The sequence below is a fragment of the Thunnus albacares genome, chromosome 20, assembly GCF_914725855.1.
Source record: "Thunnus albacares chromosome 20, fThuAlb1.1, whole genome shotgun sequence".
Lineage (NCBI taxonomy): Eukaryota > Metazoa > Chordata > Actinopteri > Scombriformes > Scombridae > Thunnus > Thunnus albacares.
This window is the reverse complement of record NC_058125.1, coordinates 13,332,248-13,351,674: the sequence shown is the minus strand read 5'-3', so window position 1 is coordinate 13,351,674 and position 19,427 is coordinate 13,332,248. Positions and strand designations below refer to the sequence as shown.

General features: G+C 40.0%; 1 protein-coding gene and 1 long non-coding RNA gene across 2 annotated transcripts; both read right to left on the bottom strand.

The window, feature by feature from the left end:
- Positions 1-718: 718 nt before the first annotated feature.
- slc4a1b (solute carrier family 4 member 1b (Diego blood group)) lies at positions 719-11,652 on the bottom strand. Its single transcript, XM_044337731.1, has 18 exons — positions 11,617-11,652; positions 10,206-10,252; positions 8,713-8,893; positions 8,273-8,408; positions 7,082-7,154; positions 6,515-6,557; positions 6,199-6,383; positions 5,252-5,462; positions 4,907-5,110; positions 4,676-4,824; positions 4,269-4,463; positions 3,872-4,120; positions 3,677-3,766; positions 3,238-3,404; positions 2,902-3,143; positions 2,557-2,726; positions 2,079-2,252; positions 719-1,947 (listed from the first exon to the last, which is right to left on the bottom strand). The coding sequence occupies exons 3-18, from the start codon at positions 8,867-8,869 to the stop codon at positions 1,867-1,869; spliced, it is 2,526 nt and encodes an 841-aa protein (XP_044193666.1). The 5' UTR covers positions 8,870-8,893; positions 10,206-10,252; positions 11,617-11,652; the 3' UTR covers positions 719-1,866.
- Positions 11,653-17,011: 5,359 nt separating this feature from the next.
- LOC122971538 lies at positions 17,012-18,714 on the bottom strand. The gene is made up of 3 exons (XR_006399501.1): positions 18,617-18,714; positions 18,074-18,528; positions 17,012-17,892 (listed from the first exon to the last, which is right to left on the bottom strand). It is a non-coding gene; the product is annotated as an uncharacterized LOC122971538 (long non-coding RNA).
- Between the last annotated feature and the right edge of the window lie 713 nt (positions 18,715-19,427).

The following is a 19,427-nucleotide window of genomic DNA, read 5'->3' as shown; positions in this document are numbered from 1 at the left end:
ACCCAGTTATTGTTTTAAGACAGAAATTGTGAACCCATCCTTTAATAACAAAATGAATGACCACTAATGCTATGCAATAATCCTGTGTGTTCATTCACAGTTATCACCAAAAGCACTAGAATATCCCAATGTTGTGGGATCCCATTAAACTGTATAACTGTGTAACTGTTGCACACACAGTATATTGCTGTACTGCTGATGTTTGACCTTATGTAGATATCTTCATTGTTTTATCGTTTTTTATTGTGTTGTTTTTTATGGTGAGACAAAGACACATTTCCTGCTGTAGTAGGATAATACAATTCAATTCTATTCTGTTTTGAATTACTGTGTTATGTAAAACACTTTGCATTGTAGTTTTGCATGAAATGTGATTTTCTCAGGCTGCTTATGTGTACACAGTTACTAGGAAAAAACTGCACAGTTAAAAGTTATTCATCATCAAAATCCTTTAAAGAAATAAGAAATCAGGTAGGGAGAGCATTTTATCAATCCTGCATCCCTACCAAAAGTTTACCAGTTACAAAACTATTTTTTTTGCTAATATGAGAGATTATTGTGATGGAATAAACAGTAATCTCTTCTATCATAGTATTGATATATTGACATGTGAAATTATGACTCTGATCACCAAAAGATAGAAAAACCTGAGACGACTGTGTGTGTATACGTGCAGGGATTGCAATTTTGTGGAGGGTTGTTTTTGGAGGTAGTTTTTTATTATTTATGGAGAGATGAAAGGAACGCAGCAACATTACACACAAAACGACACAAAGAAATTCAAAATTTTCTATTTTTCTGTAATGCCACACAGTGGTGTTGTTCTTTTGCACTTCAGTGTTACCAGTTTGATCCTATTTGCTGAAATATCTACACTTTGTGTGCATCATTGCCTTCTAAATCATGTCTTTCTTAATTCAGAGTTTGGACTTTACTTTAAGCAAGTGAATCCAACAATAATTTCAGTGGAACATGTTACAACATTACATTCAATGCATAGTTGCTTGGAAAAACAAAACATTTTGGCTGTTATACAACAGTATACAACAGTAATGTGTCCATTGTTGTGTTTGCATGACTGAAGATTTGCTTATTTTAAATGCATTGTCATTTTCAAGCATGAGTGCCTCTTCTAAACCTGCATTTTTTTCTTTCGTTCTTTTTTGTAAAAACATATCAGTGTTATGTCAATATCAGTGAATACTTCCAGCTTCAGTAGTGTGTGAGACAAAATAATATAAAACATAATGCAAAGACTTTACCTGAGTGACAGTTGTGTTCTGAAATGTTTGACCAAGACAGATATTATTATCCATTGCAACAGTAAAGTGAAATATCTATATATATCTACAAATCTCTCTCTCTCCATATATATATATGTATAAAACACTCATATGTTTTTTGTGCTCATAGGTAGATGATGAAACATTCATTTGAGCCACATATAAATAAAAAAGATCCTTCGTTAATATTAAATATAGTTGTAGCTGTCACTGAAGACATCTAAGATTAAGATTAAGATTTCTTTATTGTCATTTCTCAATACTCACATACATTAAAATAAAATTGATCTTCTGCATTTGACCCTTCTTATACACACACACACACACACTAGGAGCAGTGGGCAGCTGCAGTGTAGTGCCCAACTCCAGTTCTTTGGTCAGGGGCACTAACAAGAGTATTAACCCTAACATACATGTTTTTGATGGTGGGAGGAAACTGAAGCACCTGGCGGACACCCACGCATACACGGGGAGAACGTGCAAACTCCACACAGAAAGGACCTGGGACGGCCGGTGGTTCAAACCTGGGACCTTCTTGCTGTGAGGCAACAGTGCTGCCACCGTGCTGCCCTTCAGATGCCATTTACAATGGCATCTGAGATTCAAAGTATACATCCTGCCCTGGCTCCTCCTCGAATGTCACCTTGGCATCGTCAGCATCCAACTAAAACACAACAGACACAAAGGAATGAGCACTTCACATCCACACACACTCACATTCCACATCACACTTCAGGCTCGGCTAGCTTTGTCTGAATTTCCATATTGTATTTGTTGAAATGAAGAGCCACTTACACATTTCATTTCCAGCTCAGTGAAGAGGCGCCCAGTCATAAACATGCGTAGGGGGATGGTGAGGATGAGTACGAAGGGAAGTGCAAGGGACACTGGACTAGACTTCACAATCCATAGAGCTGCAAGGCACACTATCTGGATGGCCGTGAACAAGTGCATTCTTCCTGTGCTCACCTGTGGTCAAAATGTAATGTTAAACTGATGCATCTGCACACATTTCTGTTTGTTTGTTTTTGAAGCACATTGCTCTTAGCACCTAAAGTGACGTAGCAACAGTAAAGTAAACATAATTATTGGATATAACATGATTACATGACATTAAATGACAAAGTGTCAAATTGGATAAAATGAACTGATATGAAATGTCATGACAAAACATGAACAGATGTAATGAGACTCAGCCTTGCTGAGAATCAAAACCTTAAGTCCTTGCACCATTCTCTTCATATTAGCTACCATGTCATCAGGGGACTCTTACTCTTGTGGCGTATGGCTCATCAGGGTGGTACTTCTTAGGAATGAGCAGAAGCAGCACACGGTCCCACAGCTGGATGCCATTCAGTGACGTAACCCCCATGTAGAGGAAGATCCCAAACAAGGCCGACATGGGAATCATCTTGAGGATCGGCTCCATCAGGATAGACAGACCTTGACACAAACAGATACTCGGATGAAGGATTGTTTTAAAGAAGATTGATGAAAGTCTAATTCTTAGTCTGTAATCAGCTCAACACAACAAATGATAGAACAGCCAAGTAAACTAAAACTAGACTTGAGATATGTGTAGAAGTCTAGATATGTTGGGTGATTGGACAACACCTACCAACCAACAGTGCCACCAGAACGCCACTGATCCTCTGCTCCATCACCTTCTCGATCACAGGTTTGGGCCCTTTGCTCATGACAGTGAGGGCGTTTGCATGAGTGACAGACCGCACTGTGGCAGCACTGAGCCATGGCACACCGAATATTGCACCGATTCCTCCCATGCCCACTAACACAAGTAAATCATAGTGGAACCCTGAGCCTTTGACCATTTTCCTCTCGGGTTTACTCACAATGAGGCTGGTGAGAAATCAAAGAATTCAGATTAGCCTTTGTACTCAGACTCGATATATAATCCATTGAGTGGTTTTGCTGTTGAGATATAACAACTCACGTTGTGATTTGAGACTCCAGGAAGATGAGGATGAAGACGAGTAGGGCCGGGACACAGCATGCAAACATCATCCACACGGGGAAAGCCTTGCTCTCTCCAAAGGGGTTAATAAGCCAGCCTCTTTTGGCAGGGTTGGACACCATCAGACCTTTTGGAACCACTAGTTTCTGTAGGAAAAAAAGTAACAGAGTTATTGTTCATGTATTCAGCACAGAAACAAGGCATTAAAGGATGGGTTCGCAATTTTTTCAAGTCTGTCCTAAAACAATAGTCAGGTGTCCAAATAAACACTGAAACAGGTTTTTCTTGCTCTAATCATTTATCCTGTTCATACTGACCTTCACTTTCAAATCTGTTTCAGTGTTCATATGACTATTGTTTTAACTCAGACTTGAAAAATTGTGAACCTATCCTTTAAAACTAAGGAGCATTGACCAACCTGAGTATAGGTGTCATTAACGTTGTAGTCCACGACAATCATGAGGAAAATGGCAATGGGCACTCCAAAGTCACCAATCAGGCGCCTGATCTGTAAGAGTTTACATTTAATCCAACAGTTGATTAAATTGTTAGCAAAATATTTCCTCTGAAACAAACTGGGGATCGCCTAATTACACAATTATAGCCAACTCACCTTTCCAGGAAGAAAGGTGCCATTCTTGAACTGCCGCAGGAAGTAGGCAATAAAGAAACAGCCGAGCATGAGGCACATGGAGAGCAGGGCAGTGTTGGGGTAAGGAGGATTAATAGTCTTGACAATGAGAGTCGTGTTGCCAGTAGCATTGTCATAGATTAATGTCTCCTCCACTTTTGAGTGCCAGGGATTTTCCAAAGTTGAATTCAGATGGTCATAATTCAGAATCAGTGGATGGGCCTTGAAGATCTGGAGAGGTGTGAAGTCAGGAGATTGTAGATGAGGAGTCATTATTTTCTGATAAACTGCATTACAATGGCAGATGTTAAAAAAAACAACAGATTTCAGTCAGACAGATGAAATTCAGGCATGTGTGAAATGGGTGAAGATGGTTTACCCTCCCCAGCTTGGAAAAGGTTTCATAGATGAAGATGATGGAGATGAGGATGGAAAAGATCTCCTGGGTGAAGCGGGAGATGAAGCGCACCAGGAAGCTGCCCTCACAGGCCACGATGATCACCACAATGATGACCAGCCACACTCCGACCCACACTCTCCCAACAATATACTCAATGCCCTGGGACTTGCAGAACTGAAAGGGGGATTGCCAATGAAACCTACGATGAGCACAGTTCATGTCTGGCCATGACCTCCGTCAAATTTTGGTATAAAATGGCAGCCAGTAAGTTAAAGAAGAAGTTTTTAAAAAATTAGTGGAATGGGCTGAATCATATGGATCAGCAACTATTATGGAAAGCTCTACAGATCACTTCGATGTGGATATGATTCATTGTTATAACTCACAGCAAAGAAGGCTTCCTCAAACACTAACAGAGGACCAGAGAAACCAATGACCAGGACAGGCTGAGCAGCAATGAGGCAGAAGATGATCCCCTGGATGCTGGTGGAGATGAGGAGCTCTGGAACTCCCATCATATTATCCACCTTATCAGCTGAAGCAACAAAGACATGATTATTGGAATCTATTGCATAAAACAGAAATACCACATGTCATTCAAATACACACACACATACCAAGCAGTCCTCCAAAGGTGATGGCAGGAGAAAGGGCGGCAAAGTAGATGAAGATGACAGCAGCAAGGACCTGGGCATTGAGAGCATCTGTGATGTCGCTCTTGTAGTGCTGGAAGCGCCTCTTTATGTCTCGAATCATCCCACCAAATGGTCGACCTGTGCGGGCCAGGGGGTCGTCAGGTGGAGGCCCGGTAGAAATGGAAACTGGGGGAAAACAATTTCAACCTTAGATGAATATACTACATCTGAAAATTCTCAAGAAATTTTTTGTTAAATTGAAGTTGACCGTGAAGAATTTCAACTGATACTGTAGTTATGAGCGTATGGTGGTAGATTACGTCTCACCTCTGCGAGGCTTCCCTTCTAGGCGGAGTGTGGGATCAGAGGACTGGAGCCGGTCCTGCAGTAACTTCTTCTGAAAGCTGATGATGGAGCTGAGCATTGCTTCGCTCTGGATCTCTGTGGGTGGGATGACGATGCTGCAGTCCATGAAGTCGGACACAGCATCTGTCAGCTCGCGGGCACTTTTTGCCTTTAATGCTGCCTGATTGAACACCTGGTGGGTAGAGATGGAGAGAGTGGACTTATTTGTGACTCATCTCTTAATTTTAATCACTTGTTATTTAACACAGACTTTAATAATGATGAATTTATATGTGATTATTGGTTTGCTGACACTTTCATGTACCATGACACTTTATCTTACACCGATAGGAAGGTGTAACTACTGCAAACATGCATTGCTACAGGAGTAAGACTGCCAGTAAACTGTCAAATGAAAATGTCTCCACCACAAAATATTCACTTAGATTCTATTGGTGACAAGAATGGAAATTATTGCTGAAAACATGTGAAGGGCGGAGGAAGAAAATGAGAGATTTGATGGTCTTCAAATACAAATCAGTAGAGCTGCAACGATTAGTTGATCAACAGAAAATTAACAGTAAATTGAATATCTTAAGATTCTGGACTGTTGGTTGGACAAAACAAGCAAATCGAAGACATCAATGTGGGTTCTAAGTAATGGTAAATTGCATTTTTCACAATTTTTTAACATTTCACAGAGCAAATGACTAATCGACTCCAGTGCTGGGGGCTTGAGACTCAACATGAACTCGAATGACTTGACTATAATGCTAGAATGTGAAAATGCAAAACAATAATATCACTTTTTATTTTAGACTGCCGTGCAACCACAGCTTCATGAGCTCAACCTCTTCAAAAGTGTCTTTGGGAAATCATGTCCTCTGTTAAAGCATCAGTGCTCACAAGTGTCAGCTACAGTAACTCACTTTATCTGCCATTAAGGCTGCCATTGCACGGCCAGTCTCGTGGTAGTCCATGTCAGTCTTGCCGGGGCCAATCAGAACAAAGACAAAGCGTACAGGCACCGGGGCCTCCAAGGCAGAGTCGAGCACCACTGCTTCCTTCAGACGCACAAACACAACCGTGGGATTTTCCAGGAAGTCCAAGGCTCCTGATTCAGAAGAGACAGAAATATTATATACACAAACACACAAATAAAAGAAAATGTGGATCCAAACACTCATGCACACAAAACACACTTACCCCAGATCCAGAATGAAAGTATTGCAAACAGTAGCTTACCTACTAGCACCATGGAGGCCTCAACGCGGTCTGATTCCTCCCTCTAAAGGAAAACAGAAACATTCATTAACGAATTTAAAAGAAAAAAAAAATGATTTTTTGAAAATTTTTTGAAAAAAAATATTTTTTGCCATCTGAAAATAACTGTAGATATTCAGTAGGTTTTGATATTTCATTTGAATGCAACATCAAATCTGTGAATTTCTTTGAAGTGCCTCTTTCTTGGAGCATCACAGTTGTGTGCAAATACTTACATGTACATTATTTTTGCAATAACAGCCTGCAGCATACAAAATATTATCCTGACATTTAAAAAATCAATTAATCCAGGAAAACCAGGGTGAGGGTCATCACAACAAAAAAAGCTGAATATTTGCATCTAAAGAGAATTCCAGAAACAGAAATCTCTTAATCCTTTAATCCCCTGAATCACTTTCCAAGTGCTCTGATGCCAGATGTCACTTTCACCTTTAAGTTCACCATCATCTCACTGTTGTCACAATAAGAGATTATCCTTATCAGCAATGATACAGTCATGTGGATGATTTCATCAGTGGAAGAACTCACCCTTTCCCTGACTGAAAACCTCTGCAGGTCCACCCCATCAGTCAGGGCTTGGCTCTCCGGATCAGCTGATCGGCTAGAGGGAGAAAATGGCATGTGTCATTGGCTGCGATGACAGACAAACAAACTATTCACAGGTAGTCCACTGTACAGACAAACGGAGTGTGTGCATGCAAACATCAACAAAATATCGACTTCTGAATTATAATTTTTAGCCAAATAATGATGAGTCCTGCTTGAAATATTTTGATTGCTATTTCAATCTTTTAAAAAAACCCTACAGTTTATGATGGAGGTAAATAAAAGACGATTCTTAGTTGAAGTGTCTCTTTGCAAGAGGCAAATAATTTAAGAAAGTTGCGGGGTAAGTAAGAGAAAGGGGACAAATAATGAAGAAATGAAGAAAGACAAGAAAACTTTTAGTGCAGAAAAGCAGGGCTGTAGATACTATTGAGGACACTGAGATCATGGTAATATTTCTGAAAATTTTGGTGGTTATATGACATTAAAAGGAGTTTACACTAATGTGAATATTACATGTTTGGTTTTTTAAAAGTGTACCTTGATATATTTTGGTGTAAATATCTTCAAATTTGACTGATGTCAGGCAAAAAACTAAAATAAATCATAATAAGGGTGAAGGTTTCAGTAGGTCTACACAGAACATATTCAAGATTTTTTGTGGCTAGTCTAAAATTTCTAAAGTGGGATTGTGCTGAAGCAAGTTGGAACTTGGTTTTTCTAAACCTCTAGCTATAGCTCTGCACAAAAAAAGAAAACATCTTTAAGTTGGCCAAATGGACTTGGGGAACTAGAATGCCTTGTGATCTTTGATTCAAATTATCACAAGTTTTCATTTGGTTTGTCAGATTATCACACAAACTTTTGACAAAACAGTAACAGATTCATTCCTTTTTTACAAAGTGACCTGTCCTGATCCTATCTTTACTAGTGCAAGGTAAATACAGTTCATTGGTCACTTTTAATAAAGACTTAAGCAGACAAGGTGTTTTGGAGGTCAGGCACAATGTCTCATAATTACAGGTTTGGCCCCCCACAATAGCTATGTGTTCCTTGTGCAATATACTGAAACGTCCTCTTCTCACTTACAGCTCTGGATAACGGCATCAGCTAAATGCCTAAATGTAGGTCATTTATGTTTGAGTCACTGTTGGGTGATGTTGTGGAGGATACCTGCGGTTTTGGAGCAGAGATTTCAGCACGCCCTCCTGGTCTCCAGGCCTGATCTGCTTCTTGTTAACCATCTCGTTGACCATCTTCTCAGCGATGCTGGCCAGGGTCTGCTCCTCGCAGTCGAAGATCGTCACACCTTGGCAAAAAAACATGTTGGAGAGGGACATTCAGTGATGATCATAAAGGGGAGAGCAGTCATAGCTATGGGGAGGTTTGGATAAAATGAGAGATGAGGGAGACAGAAGTTGCTGGATTTAGATGGATTGGATCTGTGAAACATAGTGGCAGAAAAAAACATGATTAGCCTATCTATTACAGACGGGAAGAAATATGGCAATCAGATTCTAAAAAAATGGAGGAAAAGGTTGTGATTTGAACCACATTATACATGAAAATGAGTCATCACTGATGACATATTCATATTCATTTTCCTCACTGACCTGTGTTCATGGTGCGTCGGAGCTGGATGAGGCTCTTGAAGGTGAGGTAGGAGATGTGCGAGGACCCCCACACCCCAGCCTGCGGGTCATAGCTCTCCTCGTAGCCCGCCCATCGGCCCGTCTCCTGCCAGTAGGACTGCTCCTTCTCGTCCTTCATTATCTCGTTAAGCTCCACGTACACCTGCGGGCACAGAGGAGCGCAGGGAACCCACGTAAAGACTGGCTGATGTGGACATGAACGTGGGACACAGGCACAACCATGCTTGTGTCTATGAGACAGAGAGGGAAAATCTGGACAGGGAAGTTGAATGAATAAAACTTGCACCTCCCACTTGCACCACTGAGAGGATGTACTGTAGAGCACGCATGTGGTTTCATTGGCCACATCCTGATTGTTAGTGTGTGTCACTCTGTCACTGAAGGTGTGAATATTCTCTCTCTAACCTGATTCAGAGAATAAAAGGCCCCTGTCACTCCATCATCAAAACAAATTGAAATTCTTGATTTAAATATCTTATATATTATGTAAATTTGAGTTATAAGGTTTTGGTTAAGTAGCTTAGTACTTTAAGTCAAACTATCCCCCCTCTTATGTAGCAGCAGCCCATCTGTTTTGTAACTTTTTCATCAGTATTTTGCAGATTAGCCATAAATCTAAACTGCTCCAAACAAATCCAAACTGTTCGATGAAAACTTCTCATGAACTTAAGTATCTATCAGGCTGGGGATGAAGAGAGGCTGAATCTCCACAATGACATACAAAATGCTATAGAAACCATTAAAGAAAATCTGTCAAACATATTCAGATTCAATGTGCAACCCAAAGACTTGGTTTTGGCAGATTCTTAACATTAACCATCACTACTTTTAGGTATTAGGTTTAATCTCTTGTCAAGTGTAACTTGCAGGTAATACTAGAAAATGCTTTAAAAAAAAAATCACCCTTCTTTTTGTTAGTGATTTCCTACATACTGGATGTTCTTGAGCTTGCTGCATTCAGATATGAGTCACAAACCTTGCATGGTCTCTGAGAGACATATCTGTTGTTCAGAGCAGGATCAGATAAAACGACGTTCATGCTTCACTAGATAACAAAAACACTGATGATATTTTGGGTGTTGTTTTCCACTACAGCTACCTGGAGTATCACGTGAAGCTACTGTCAACTCTATCACTTCTTGGCAGTACCACTGTGGATGTGGATCAGGCTAATGTGGAAAGGTGAGGTCCAGGTGACACTTTGTGTCTATAAGGTAAACATAGAGGTTGTCCTGCCTGAACAACCAGCAGGCTCCAGGCTCTGGATCACTGCTAGTTTCCGGTGTGGATATGACTGATGGCTTTCCCTGGACATGTTTGGACTGTCAATACATGTCGTGTGTCTGGAGTGGGGATACAGTGTGTGTGCGAGTGTGTGTGTGTGTGTGTGTGTGTGTGTGTGTGTGTGTGTGTGTGTGTGTGTGTGTGTGTGTATGCGTGTGTGTGCCCCTTACCTGACACTCTGCACTGGGGTTGGCGTTGGTGTTGATGTTCCAGGCAGCTGGAACAGACACAATGGGCTCAATTAAAAAAACAAATTTTCAACACATTTTCCACACAGCAAATCATTTTAACTGAGACTGTATTGCCCATGGTGTCTTTTAGTTCACCTACACACATTTTTCAAAGTTTGAATAAGATTTGACATATAACGTATGTCATTTTTGTGTTTGGGTGGATTTTAGCAATCCAAAAATTAAGGTTTATCTTAATTTTGTTTGTTCAAGGCTTTGCTGAATAGTGGTAAATGATGAACTGAATGAATGATTTCTCTTTTCTATGCAATTAAGACATAAACTGTATGGGAAGTGTGAATTTAGGTTGAAGTTGATGGGATTATGTCAGTCTTATGTAAGATATCTCCAGTGTCCATTTTCACTCAGATTGGACCGAAGGACTGGACTGAAGTTGTCTGTGACAACAGAATGATTTATTTCCAAAACACAGCTGAGCAAAGGCGTGGAAGATTCAGATTAGACTGATGAGCTGCTGCCCACAGTATTTGTGTGTGTGTGTGTGTGTGTGTGTGTGTGTGTGTGCATGAGTATGTGCGTGCGTGTACAAATGTGAAGCACTGAGTACATATGAGTAGGTGTAGCTGCAGTGCTCACAGACTAGTGCATGTGTCTACAGATATATCTTTGCAGATTTCTATGTGTCAAGTGTCTCAAATTGCATTAATAATCAACTAATGTCATCAACTGCAAATGACAATATATTGGTAACTTGATCGGCTTGTTTTTACATATGAATACTGTATGTCTATGCATCTAACACACCCATACACACGCAAAGAAAAAGACTAATTTATAGCTGTGTCCAGTTTGCACAAAAAGGAACATTTTTCGTCATCTTCAATATGCATGTGGGAAGAGAAGATGTCATATACACATATTCTTCTGCAAATTCAGTCAATTTTTGTCACAAGTTCTTTTGACTCTTTTGAAGTTGCAGCAGTGTATTTGAGCTACACACCGGTAATATTTACAGTAAATCAAACTGTGGAGTCTTAAAGACATTTTGCCTCCGGCTCAATCGGTTCTACTGACTTGTGTGTCACCCCATGACTTGGATTGCTGAGAACCTCTATAGACATAGTGCTATACATTTTGCAATGAATGTTAAATGTCCTCCACAGTTACCCCATATTATCAAGGCATGAAAGCTGAAAGCTTCAATGATCTGCTGGGTCTTACTTTCTGGAAAACTGTAACAAAGCTTTGTAATTTAGACATAATTGCATTGACCATAAGACGATAATGTTATGTGTGCAGTTTCCAATAATTATTCATGCTACAAAGTCACAACTTTACTTGTAACTGGACAAATGCCATTCATAACTGAAGCAGAAAAGGTGACACTTACCTCCTGCAGGCACTCGCCCGGCTGACAGCAGTGACAAGTGACTGACCCCAGAGCAGCAAAAAAGCGTGACTTTATAAACACCACCTCTTTAAAGCTGGCTGTATGTGTGGGTGCATGCTGCTTGATAATGGGTGGGACTAACACATGCACACACACACACACACACACGCACACACACGTGTACATGCACACTTTAATTCACCATCTCCCTGACAGGCACATCCAACAGAGCAATGTGTTCCTGTCTCACCCATAATATTGATAGTAAATACAGTGACTTGGTATGTGCAGAAAACCAGTCGCACTGTGTCATTATCCAACCCGCATCTTATCACATTTAATGTCTGTGTTTGCAGAACAACAAAGGCTTGGATTACACTGCCGCGCCTGCCTGCTCACCTTCAACACCACCGGGATAGAGAGGGAAACTTTGGAGAAAGTCGCCTTTTATCTGTTCTTCTCTCTCTGCTTTTAAGATGGTCAAAATCTTATATCTGTCCATAGCCTGGAACTGAGGCCTGTGACATGACAAGAAAAGAGGAAGCCAGTTTTATTATTCACCTAAAGATTGCAATGATTAATAGAGGCAAAAAAAGCATCTGAAGTGACTTACCCTCTGAAAGGGACATAAGTGGAGCCCTCCTGTTCATTTGTGTTCTGTTAGAGAGAAACAAACAAATGAAATCACATTTAATCATATTAATCCTCTTTTTAAATCTCTTTGGTGACATTTACTGTAGTTGTTCTATACATTGAAGTGTTATTCCTGTATTGTGGTATAGCACTCTAATGAAGTTATATTTGATGAATCATTATCAAAATCGAAGCAGAAAAGGCAACAGTCAGGAGATATCCTGACTACTGGTCCGTAGAGTTGGTCAAACTCCAAAAACGCTGGACCCTACCTTACACAGAATGCAACTTCCTAATATTCTTTATTAACAGCACAATATTTACATACAAACAAAACTTATCACCCTGAGATAATAATGGCAACTCATATAAAGTCACTTCAGTAATGTGCTCAAATTTTCACCTCTGCCCTAGAGCCACCAAAGACATTATAAAACTGTCACTGTCACAGGCTGCATAGTACTATAAACTAACCTTTATGTGTAAAATCTGTGTAATTCCCTGTTAAATATCAAAATCATAAAAAGATCTCTCTCCTTAGTCTAATGTCCTTAATTCAGTGTGTGTGTGTGTTTGTGTGACTGTGTGTTTTCACTTACAGTCCTGAGCAGGTTAGATGCCATTTTATCCCTATTTTCTTTGCCTCCTGTTGATAAGTCAGCAGAAAAGGCAATTACCTGAAACACATAGCAGCTTGTCATTCAACTTTGATGACCGTCAACAGGAAGATGAAGTCATAGCTGAGTCTTTTTTCCTAGTTTTGGTATCACGGTGAAACACACTGCTTTAACTCTACACATCCAAGTGTTATTACAGTAACCTACACACTGTATTGTATGTTGCCACTGTCAGAGATTTTATCTGAAAAAAATCACACACAAAGATATATTGCATGCAGGTACTGACACATGCATGGCTGCACAAATGCATACATGTACTGTACACAATCCCACACGCAGTCTTTCATTCGTCTGATAACAAATGACACAACAATTGACTGACAGAATTTATCAACAATTTAACTGTTATCAGCCTATTGAGTAGGCTTTATAATTACACATCTGTCCCAAAAATATGGGTTAGTAGGGGCCTTCTAACTTACTAGTAGGTTCAGGAGGCTGTTATCACCCATTCATTTCAGTTAGGCAGTGTTTGTGGAGCCCAGTAGAAGGCCTGTTATCAGGCATGTGCTGTCACATGACTTTCAAATTTCCTTCTGTGAAAACAAAATACAAAAAAACAAAAAAATGATGGCTGACATTCCTTTAACTCTCAGTGGAAAATGCCATATTTTAAGATAGTTTCAGCAATAAAATTAATTTTGATAACATTTCTAGCGAGAAATGTGCATTTTATTTTCATAATCTTATTCAGTGAATGTATACGATGTTTAGTTTGTCAGTTATTATGAAGATTTTTTCAGGTCTTTCTATTGTTGCTACGGTGGTTGCTATGGACGCTACTATTGCTGAAACCATCAAACAGTTACATAAAATAAGACAAATACTACAACAGCTCCAATAACTACACAACGCAAAGACAATGATTCAAACATGTAAACTACATGGTTTCAGCAATAACAGCGGCCACAGCAACCACCATAGCAACAATAGAAGACCTGTAAAAAATCTTCGTAATAAGTAACAAACTAAACATCATTCACAAAATGAATTATGAACATAATTAAATAAATGTAATGATTATGAACAAAATGCACATTTCTTGCTAGAAATGTTATCAAAATGCATATTACATTTTTCACTGAGAATAAAAGGAATGTCAGCCTTTTTTTTGTTTTCACAGAGGGAAACTTGACAGTCATGTGACAGCACATGCATGATAACAGGCCTTCTGCGCCTACTGGGTTCCATCAACATTGGCTCACTGAAATAAATGGGTGAGAACGCCCTCCTGAACCTACTAGTAGGTTTAGTAGGCCCCTACTAGCCCATATCTTTGGGACAGATGTGTGATGATAACGCCTATTCAATAGGCTAATAACAGTCAAATCAGGTGCACCTATATTCTCTGCATATGCTGCAGATATCTGTTTGTACAATCTACAACATGTGTTACAACTTGGTCTTTACATCTTCAAGATTTCAGTGATGTTTCAGCAGTGGTCCATGCTGAGTTAACACACATTTAACAAAAAAAGAAAAGTATATACTGCAGTTGTATCTTGGAGATATCAGTAAGCTGTCATTGTCAGTGTTGTTGCTCAATAAATGATACCCTTCAACTGTTTATTGGTATTTTGATAAATACTGATTTTGAAGTATTCCTTTTCTTCCAACAAGATTGCCTGTGTTCAGTGGTGAAAGAAGCATTCAGTAGCAACACAAGGTTTACAAGTAAAAGTACATAGTTTTCTTACCAAATTATACTTAAAGCTGCAAAAGTAGAGCCCTCAATGCAGAAAAATGCCCCCTGTGAGTGTTATACTCTTATATTTTATGTTATTGGGTTATTATTACTTATGCATTCATGTGTAAGTAGCATTTTACTGCTGTAGTTGTAGTTACAGGTTTAGATGTAGTAACATCTAAACCTGTAAAGTAATTAAAGCTGTCAAATAAATGCAGTGGAGGAAAAAGCACAATATTTCCTTATGTAATGGAGTAGAAGTATGATGTGGCATGATATGGAAATACTTAAGTAAAATACAAGTATCTCAAGTTTAGACAAGTATTCTAGACAACTACATAATTTGACCTGACCTCGTTGATCAGATTTGGCCATATCTGCAGTTCAACACATTCAACAGCCTAATATCCTTTCCATTGAAGTGTGTATCATACAGATAATGAAACTGTAAACTGTAAATATGGCAGAGGAAACACACACATCAGCAGCTTATGATGAATGATCTTGAAAAGCATTATGTTCAACATTAAATTTTGTGGGTTGTGATCAAGTACATAGGAAGACATTGATTATTGATATTATGCTTATATTCATGTATAGTCATCACCTTTAATGGATGTTAATGGATGTGTTTTAATATTGTACCAAATTTAAAGATCAATATGTGATGTGACACAAAAAGAAACTAACTTTGCATAAACCTGTTACTCATGATAATGGCAGGAAAATTGGAAATAATTTCTGCTGCTGTTTGGATTGAAGTTAATTGGATAAATTGAGAAATCAATAAATCAAGTCTTACCTGTGGAGAGTATTTCCAAATAATGTTGAGACAGCTTTCTGGGTTCTCACATGCACAACAGTAGAAACCACCCACCCTGAGGTGCCCCTTGTCAAAACTCACTGTGACCCACTGATTAGCAATCGGCACGTTAAGGAGTCATTTAACATACTGATCAGTATAAACTGACTCCAGAACAGTGTTCAAAGGGCCAGAACACCAGTGACCCTCTCCCCCCCCTCCCTCCCTCCGACTCGGACAGCAGCGTATAAACAGCAGCAGCAACAGCAGATAAAAGCTGTCCAGGGGCACAGGGATGCTATCAGCCATCCACATCTGGCTTACACAAGGGGCTATCCTGCTGAAGATGACCCCTCCCTGAGCCCCCACCACACCCAACGAGGGGCCACAGGTAGATGATCTTGCCTGTAAGATGATGTGAAAAACAAAAGGCCACCATGCTAAAGCGATAGGAAAGAGAAATTAAGCACAATATGTAATGTTTAAGTGTTTGGGCGTGAGCCATTGGATTTTCTTTCTGAGGTACCAGACAATAGTGAGGCTTTACCAGAGATTGTATAAGCGCAAGTGTCTTTAAAACAATGTATTTTGCTCCCAGCCTTTGTTCAGATTTCTCATAAATTCCTGATCAATGAGACAGTGATTAAATAATCCAACAATGGAAGGGACTTGGCACTGAGATTTGAGCCAGATGAGCTAAAAATGGCACCACTGTAGTTGCTCTGTGTGCAGGATGCTGATATGACAACACGCAGCCTCGTTTTAAGAATATACTGACAACACCACAGCAGGAGAGACATAATCTACTGAGAGTATGGCAACATGCCAGAAATGAGAAAAAACATATCCAGCTTTTCATCTACAAAAATACCTGTAGATTATGCTACTAAATTTTTAAAATGATAGCTAATTAAATACAGCATCTCAGTACAATTTTGTTTTTCCATTTTATGCTGCTTTACCTCTACTCCCCAACATTTAATGGCAGTAGTTTAATGGCAACTTACTTTCTATCAATGTAGAAAATGAAATTTTTATAGATTTAACAATCAAACAGTATGTAAAGTTGTTAAAATCAGCTCCACCTCAAGCAACATTTAAATTCTGTTTAAAGATTGTTCTTTAGCAGAAGTCTGTACTTTTATTCAAATAAATCTTTGTGTTTTGACAATGTGGAACCGCTGCTGAATACCAGCCAGCTTCTGAATAAAGCCACAGTTATGGTGTTGATGAGTACTAAATAACAAAAATGTAAAAAAAAAAAAACAAAAACAAAAAACCCCCCACAAAAAATAAAGCCATATTTGCTGCCAATTATAATTTATATAATATAGAAATGCTTCACAGTGTTGAAATCTTTCACATGACTAAGAGATTTTATCCAAATGGGGTTTACACATAGACTATTGTATCACAATCAATGGTCACAGAGTATCAGTGGTGTCTACCTGTTGCTCACTGCACAGACCGTTATCTTGGTCCTAACAGAGATGAGCTGACCAAACCCTAAGTGTTTTGCTCACACATATTAAGTAAGATTTTTTTGGTGACAGGACACATAATTGGACCCGAATAAACACACTTGACACAACAGAAAGGGTTAAAAGGAAGTTTACTTGGTTAGAATCAGGCTTACAGTTAGTCACAGGTAGGCAGGCGGGATCAGGCAAAAAAACAAACAAAAAAAACAAAAAACAAAAACAAAACAAAACAAAACCAACTCATCAACAACAGATAGTCAGAGGAGGAAATAGGTAGAGATGGCTGACAGCCAGATGGCAATCTGGCAAAGAGCATCTGAAAAACTGCCCTGTTGTAAAGTTCACTGTTACTGACAGATTTGAACCCAAACTGACTCTCATTGACCACTTTGACCTTGGAGACATGGTAGGTAAGATGAATCCTCATGGATCACAGCAGACGGAGATGGACAGCCGCAGGGTTGACTCCCCTCTGAGGGGAAGGTCCCATGCAGACAACTAGACGTGCTGCTCTTTGTAGCAGTTCAAGAGCAGATGAGATCAGTGGGAGTGGGTACCTGTTTTTGACAGTGATGTGCTTGAGTCCTCCGTAGTTGTAGCTCCAGCAGGGGATGAAGAAGGGCGAATGATCCTTGGAAATTTGGGTCATGTGACTTACATCATGCATATATTTAAGATGGAGTTGTGCTTTTTCACTTGAGTCAGATGAAGACTAGAAATGCTCAAAACATCACCTTGGTGCAATACATTATTATTAAAGTGGATACTGGTGCACTGCAGCGTGCAAGCTGTTTTTGTTCATTTCAAAGTGATCCCTGCTGCCAGGGAATCATTGATACACTTCTCCATGGTCTTGGTTTCAGGAGCAGACGAGGAGAAGAGCCAAGAAAGAGAGCCAAGAAGAGCTTGTTGGCCTTGTTAAATACCTCCTTGAGGTCCAGATACTCATTGGGAACTCCAAAAAGATCTGGAAACCCAGAGGGAACCGGCAGACTGGAAGCAGATAACAGGGCAGGTCTGAGACAGACCGCATTATAGTGAGAACTCTACTCCACAATAGTTCCTGAAGCCTAATCTATGTGTGGGTTATGTCTCATAAGCCAGGGGTACCCCAAGATGACAGTCTGTTGTGGTGCATGGATAAGGTGAAAGGTGAGTATTTCAATGTGGTTACCTGACATGCCCACTTGGAGAGCAGTTGATTGATGGTTGACCCAGCAAAGGAGACAGCCATTGAGTGCAGTGGCATGGATGGGCTTCACCAGAGTCTCCTGACCAATCCCAAGCTGAGAGACAAGAGTTATGTCCAACAGGTTGGTGTTGGCAGCAGAGTCGATAAGGACCCTGACCATGTGGGTCTCTACATAACAGCAAAGTTGACCATGAAGCATAAGTCCAGAGGGCATGTCAAAGTTCATGCATGGTTTGGCTCACCAGCGCCCTCTGGATGACTGGTGAGCCATGTCTTTTACCAGGCACGAAAAGGCAAAATGGCCCTCCTAGCTGCAGTACAGGCATTTGTTCTCCTGCGGGTGGCGTTGTCATTCTTCTATGGAAAGACAGGTTTGGCCAAGCTGCATAGGCTCTGGGAAGTCACTGGGAGTGCCAGAGACAGGTCTAGGAGAGAACCTGTTGCAAAGAGAGTTCAGTTTAGTTTACTTAGTCAACAGGCAAGCTCAAAGCTGGGAGATCAGTCACTAAGGCAAACAAATCTGACAAGGGGCAGGCAGGGAATTCAAGGTCCAGAAAGCAGACAAGCAGGGTCAAAACAGGCAGGTCAGGAAAAAACAGGAACAAAAGAATGCTGGAAAGCTTGGTGAAACACACAAGACAATCTGGTGGAGAACAAAGGGAAGTGGACTGGTATTTATGCTGAAGGACTAATGAGGGAATGAGCTGCAGGCAAAGAGATGGGAAGGGAAAAACCAGGTGAAGGGAATGAGGTGATAGCATAGCAAGAGCGAGTGGCAGAATCTGAAATGACAGGAGACTTAGTGACATGGCGTGAGAACAAAAAAACAGATGAAAGTAACTAGTTTGTGGGATTCATGACACCTCTACGGTTTGGAGCTTCAGAGTCGATGAGCAGTAGCTGTGCAGGCAGGAGGGAGATGGCAAGAAATATCAGGTGATCAACAGAGGAGAGAAATGTACTGAGGGTACCTAGTGGGCAGGTGAGGCATGAACGGGTAACAGTACAGAATATCTGGATATCAAAAATCCATAGAGGGGGCATTGTAATCACAGTTATGTTCTCTGCTGTTTATCAATTGTTTGCAAACAAACTTCACTTCTGCACTGGTTCATTACACAAACCCTCATCAAAGAAATGTCATGTTTATTTTGGGATAAAAAAGGTTGCTATCACTTTTTAGGAATGCTTTATAAAAGTTTTATGAGTTGTAAGTTGGCTTAATTACTGGTTAACATGTCACTGATTAATTTATGATAAAGTATAGATTGATTCTGGGGCAAACCTCCAGATCATCCAGACACTGCAGACTTGATGGTTATAAAATGACAACTCA

What these genes read in the sequence shown, in the direction of transcription:
- slc4a1b (XM_044337731.1), bottom strand. Translation starts at nt 8,869, where the DNA reads ATGAAGGACGAGAAGGAGCAGTCCTACTGGCAGGAGACGGGCCGATGG. An exon ending in GGCCTCCATGGTGCTAGTAG is followed by an intron (nt 6,384 to 6,514) that starts GTAAGCTACTGT and finishes CTTCTGAATCAG; the next exon opens with GAGCCTTGGACTTCCTGGAA. An exon ending in AGAAGGGAAGCCTCGCAGAG is followed by an intron (nt 5,111 to 5,251) that starts GTGAGACGTAAT and finishes GTTTTCCCCCAG; the next exon opens with TTTCCATTTCTACCGGGCCT.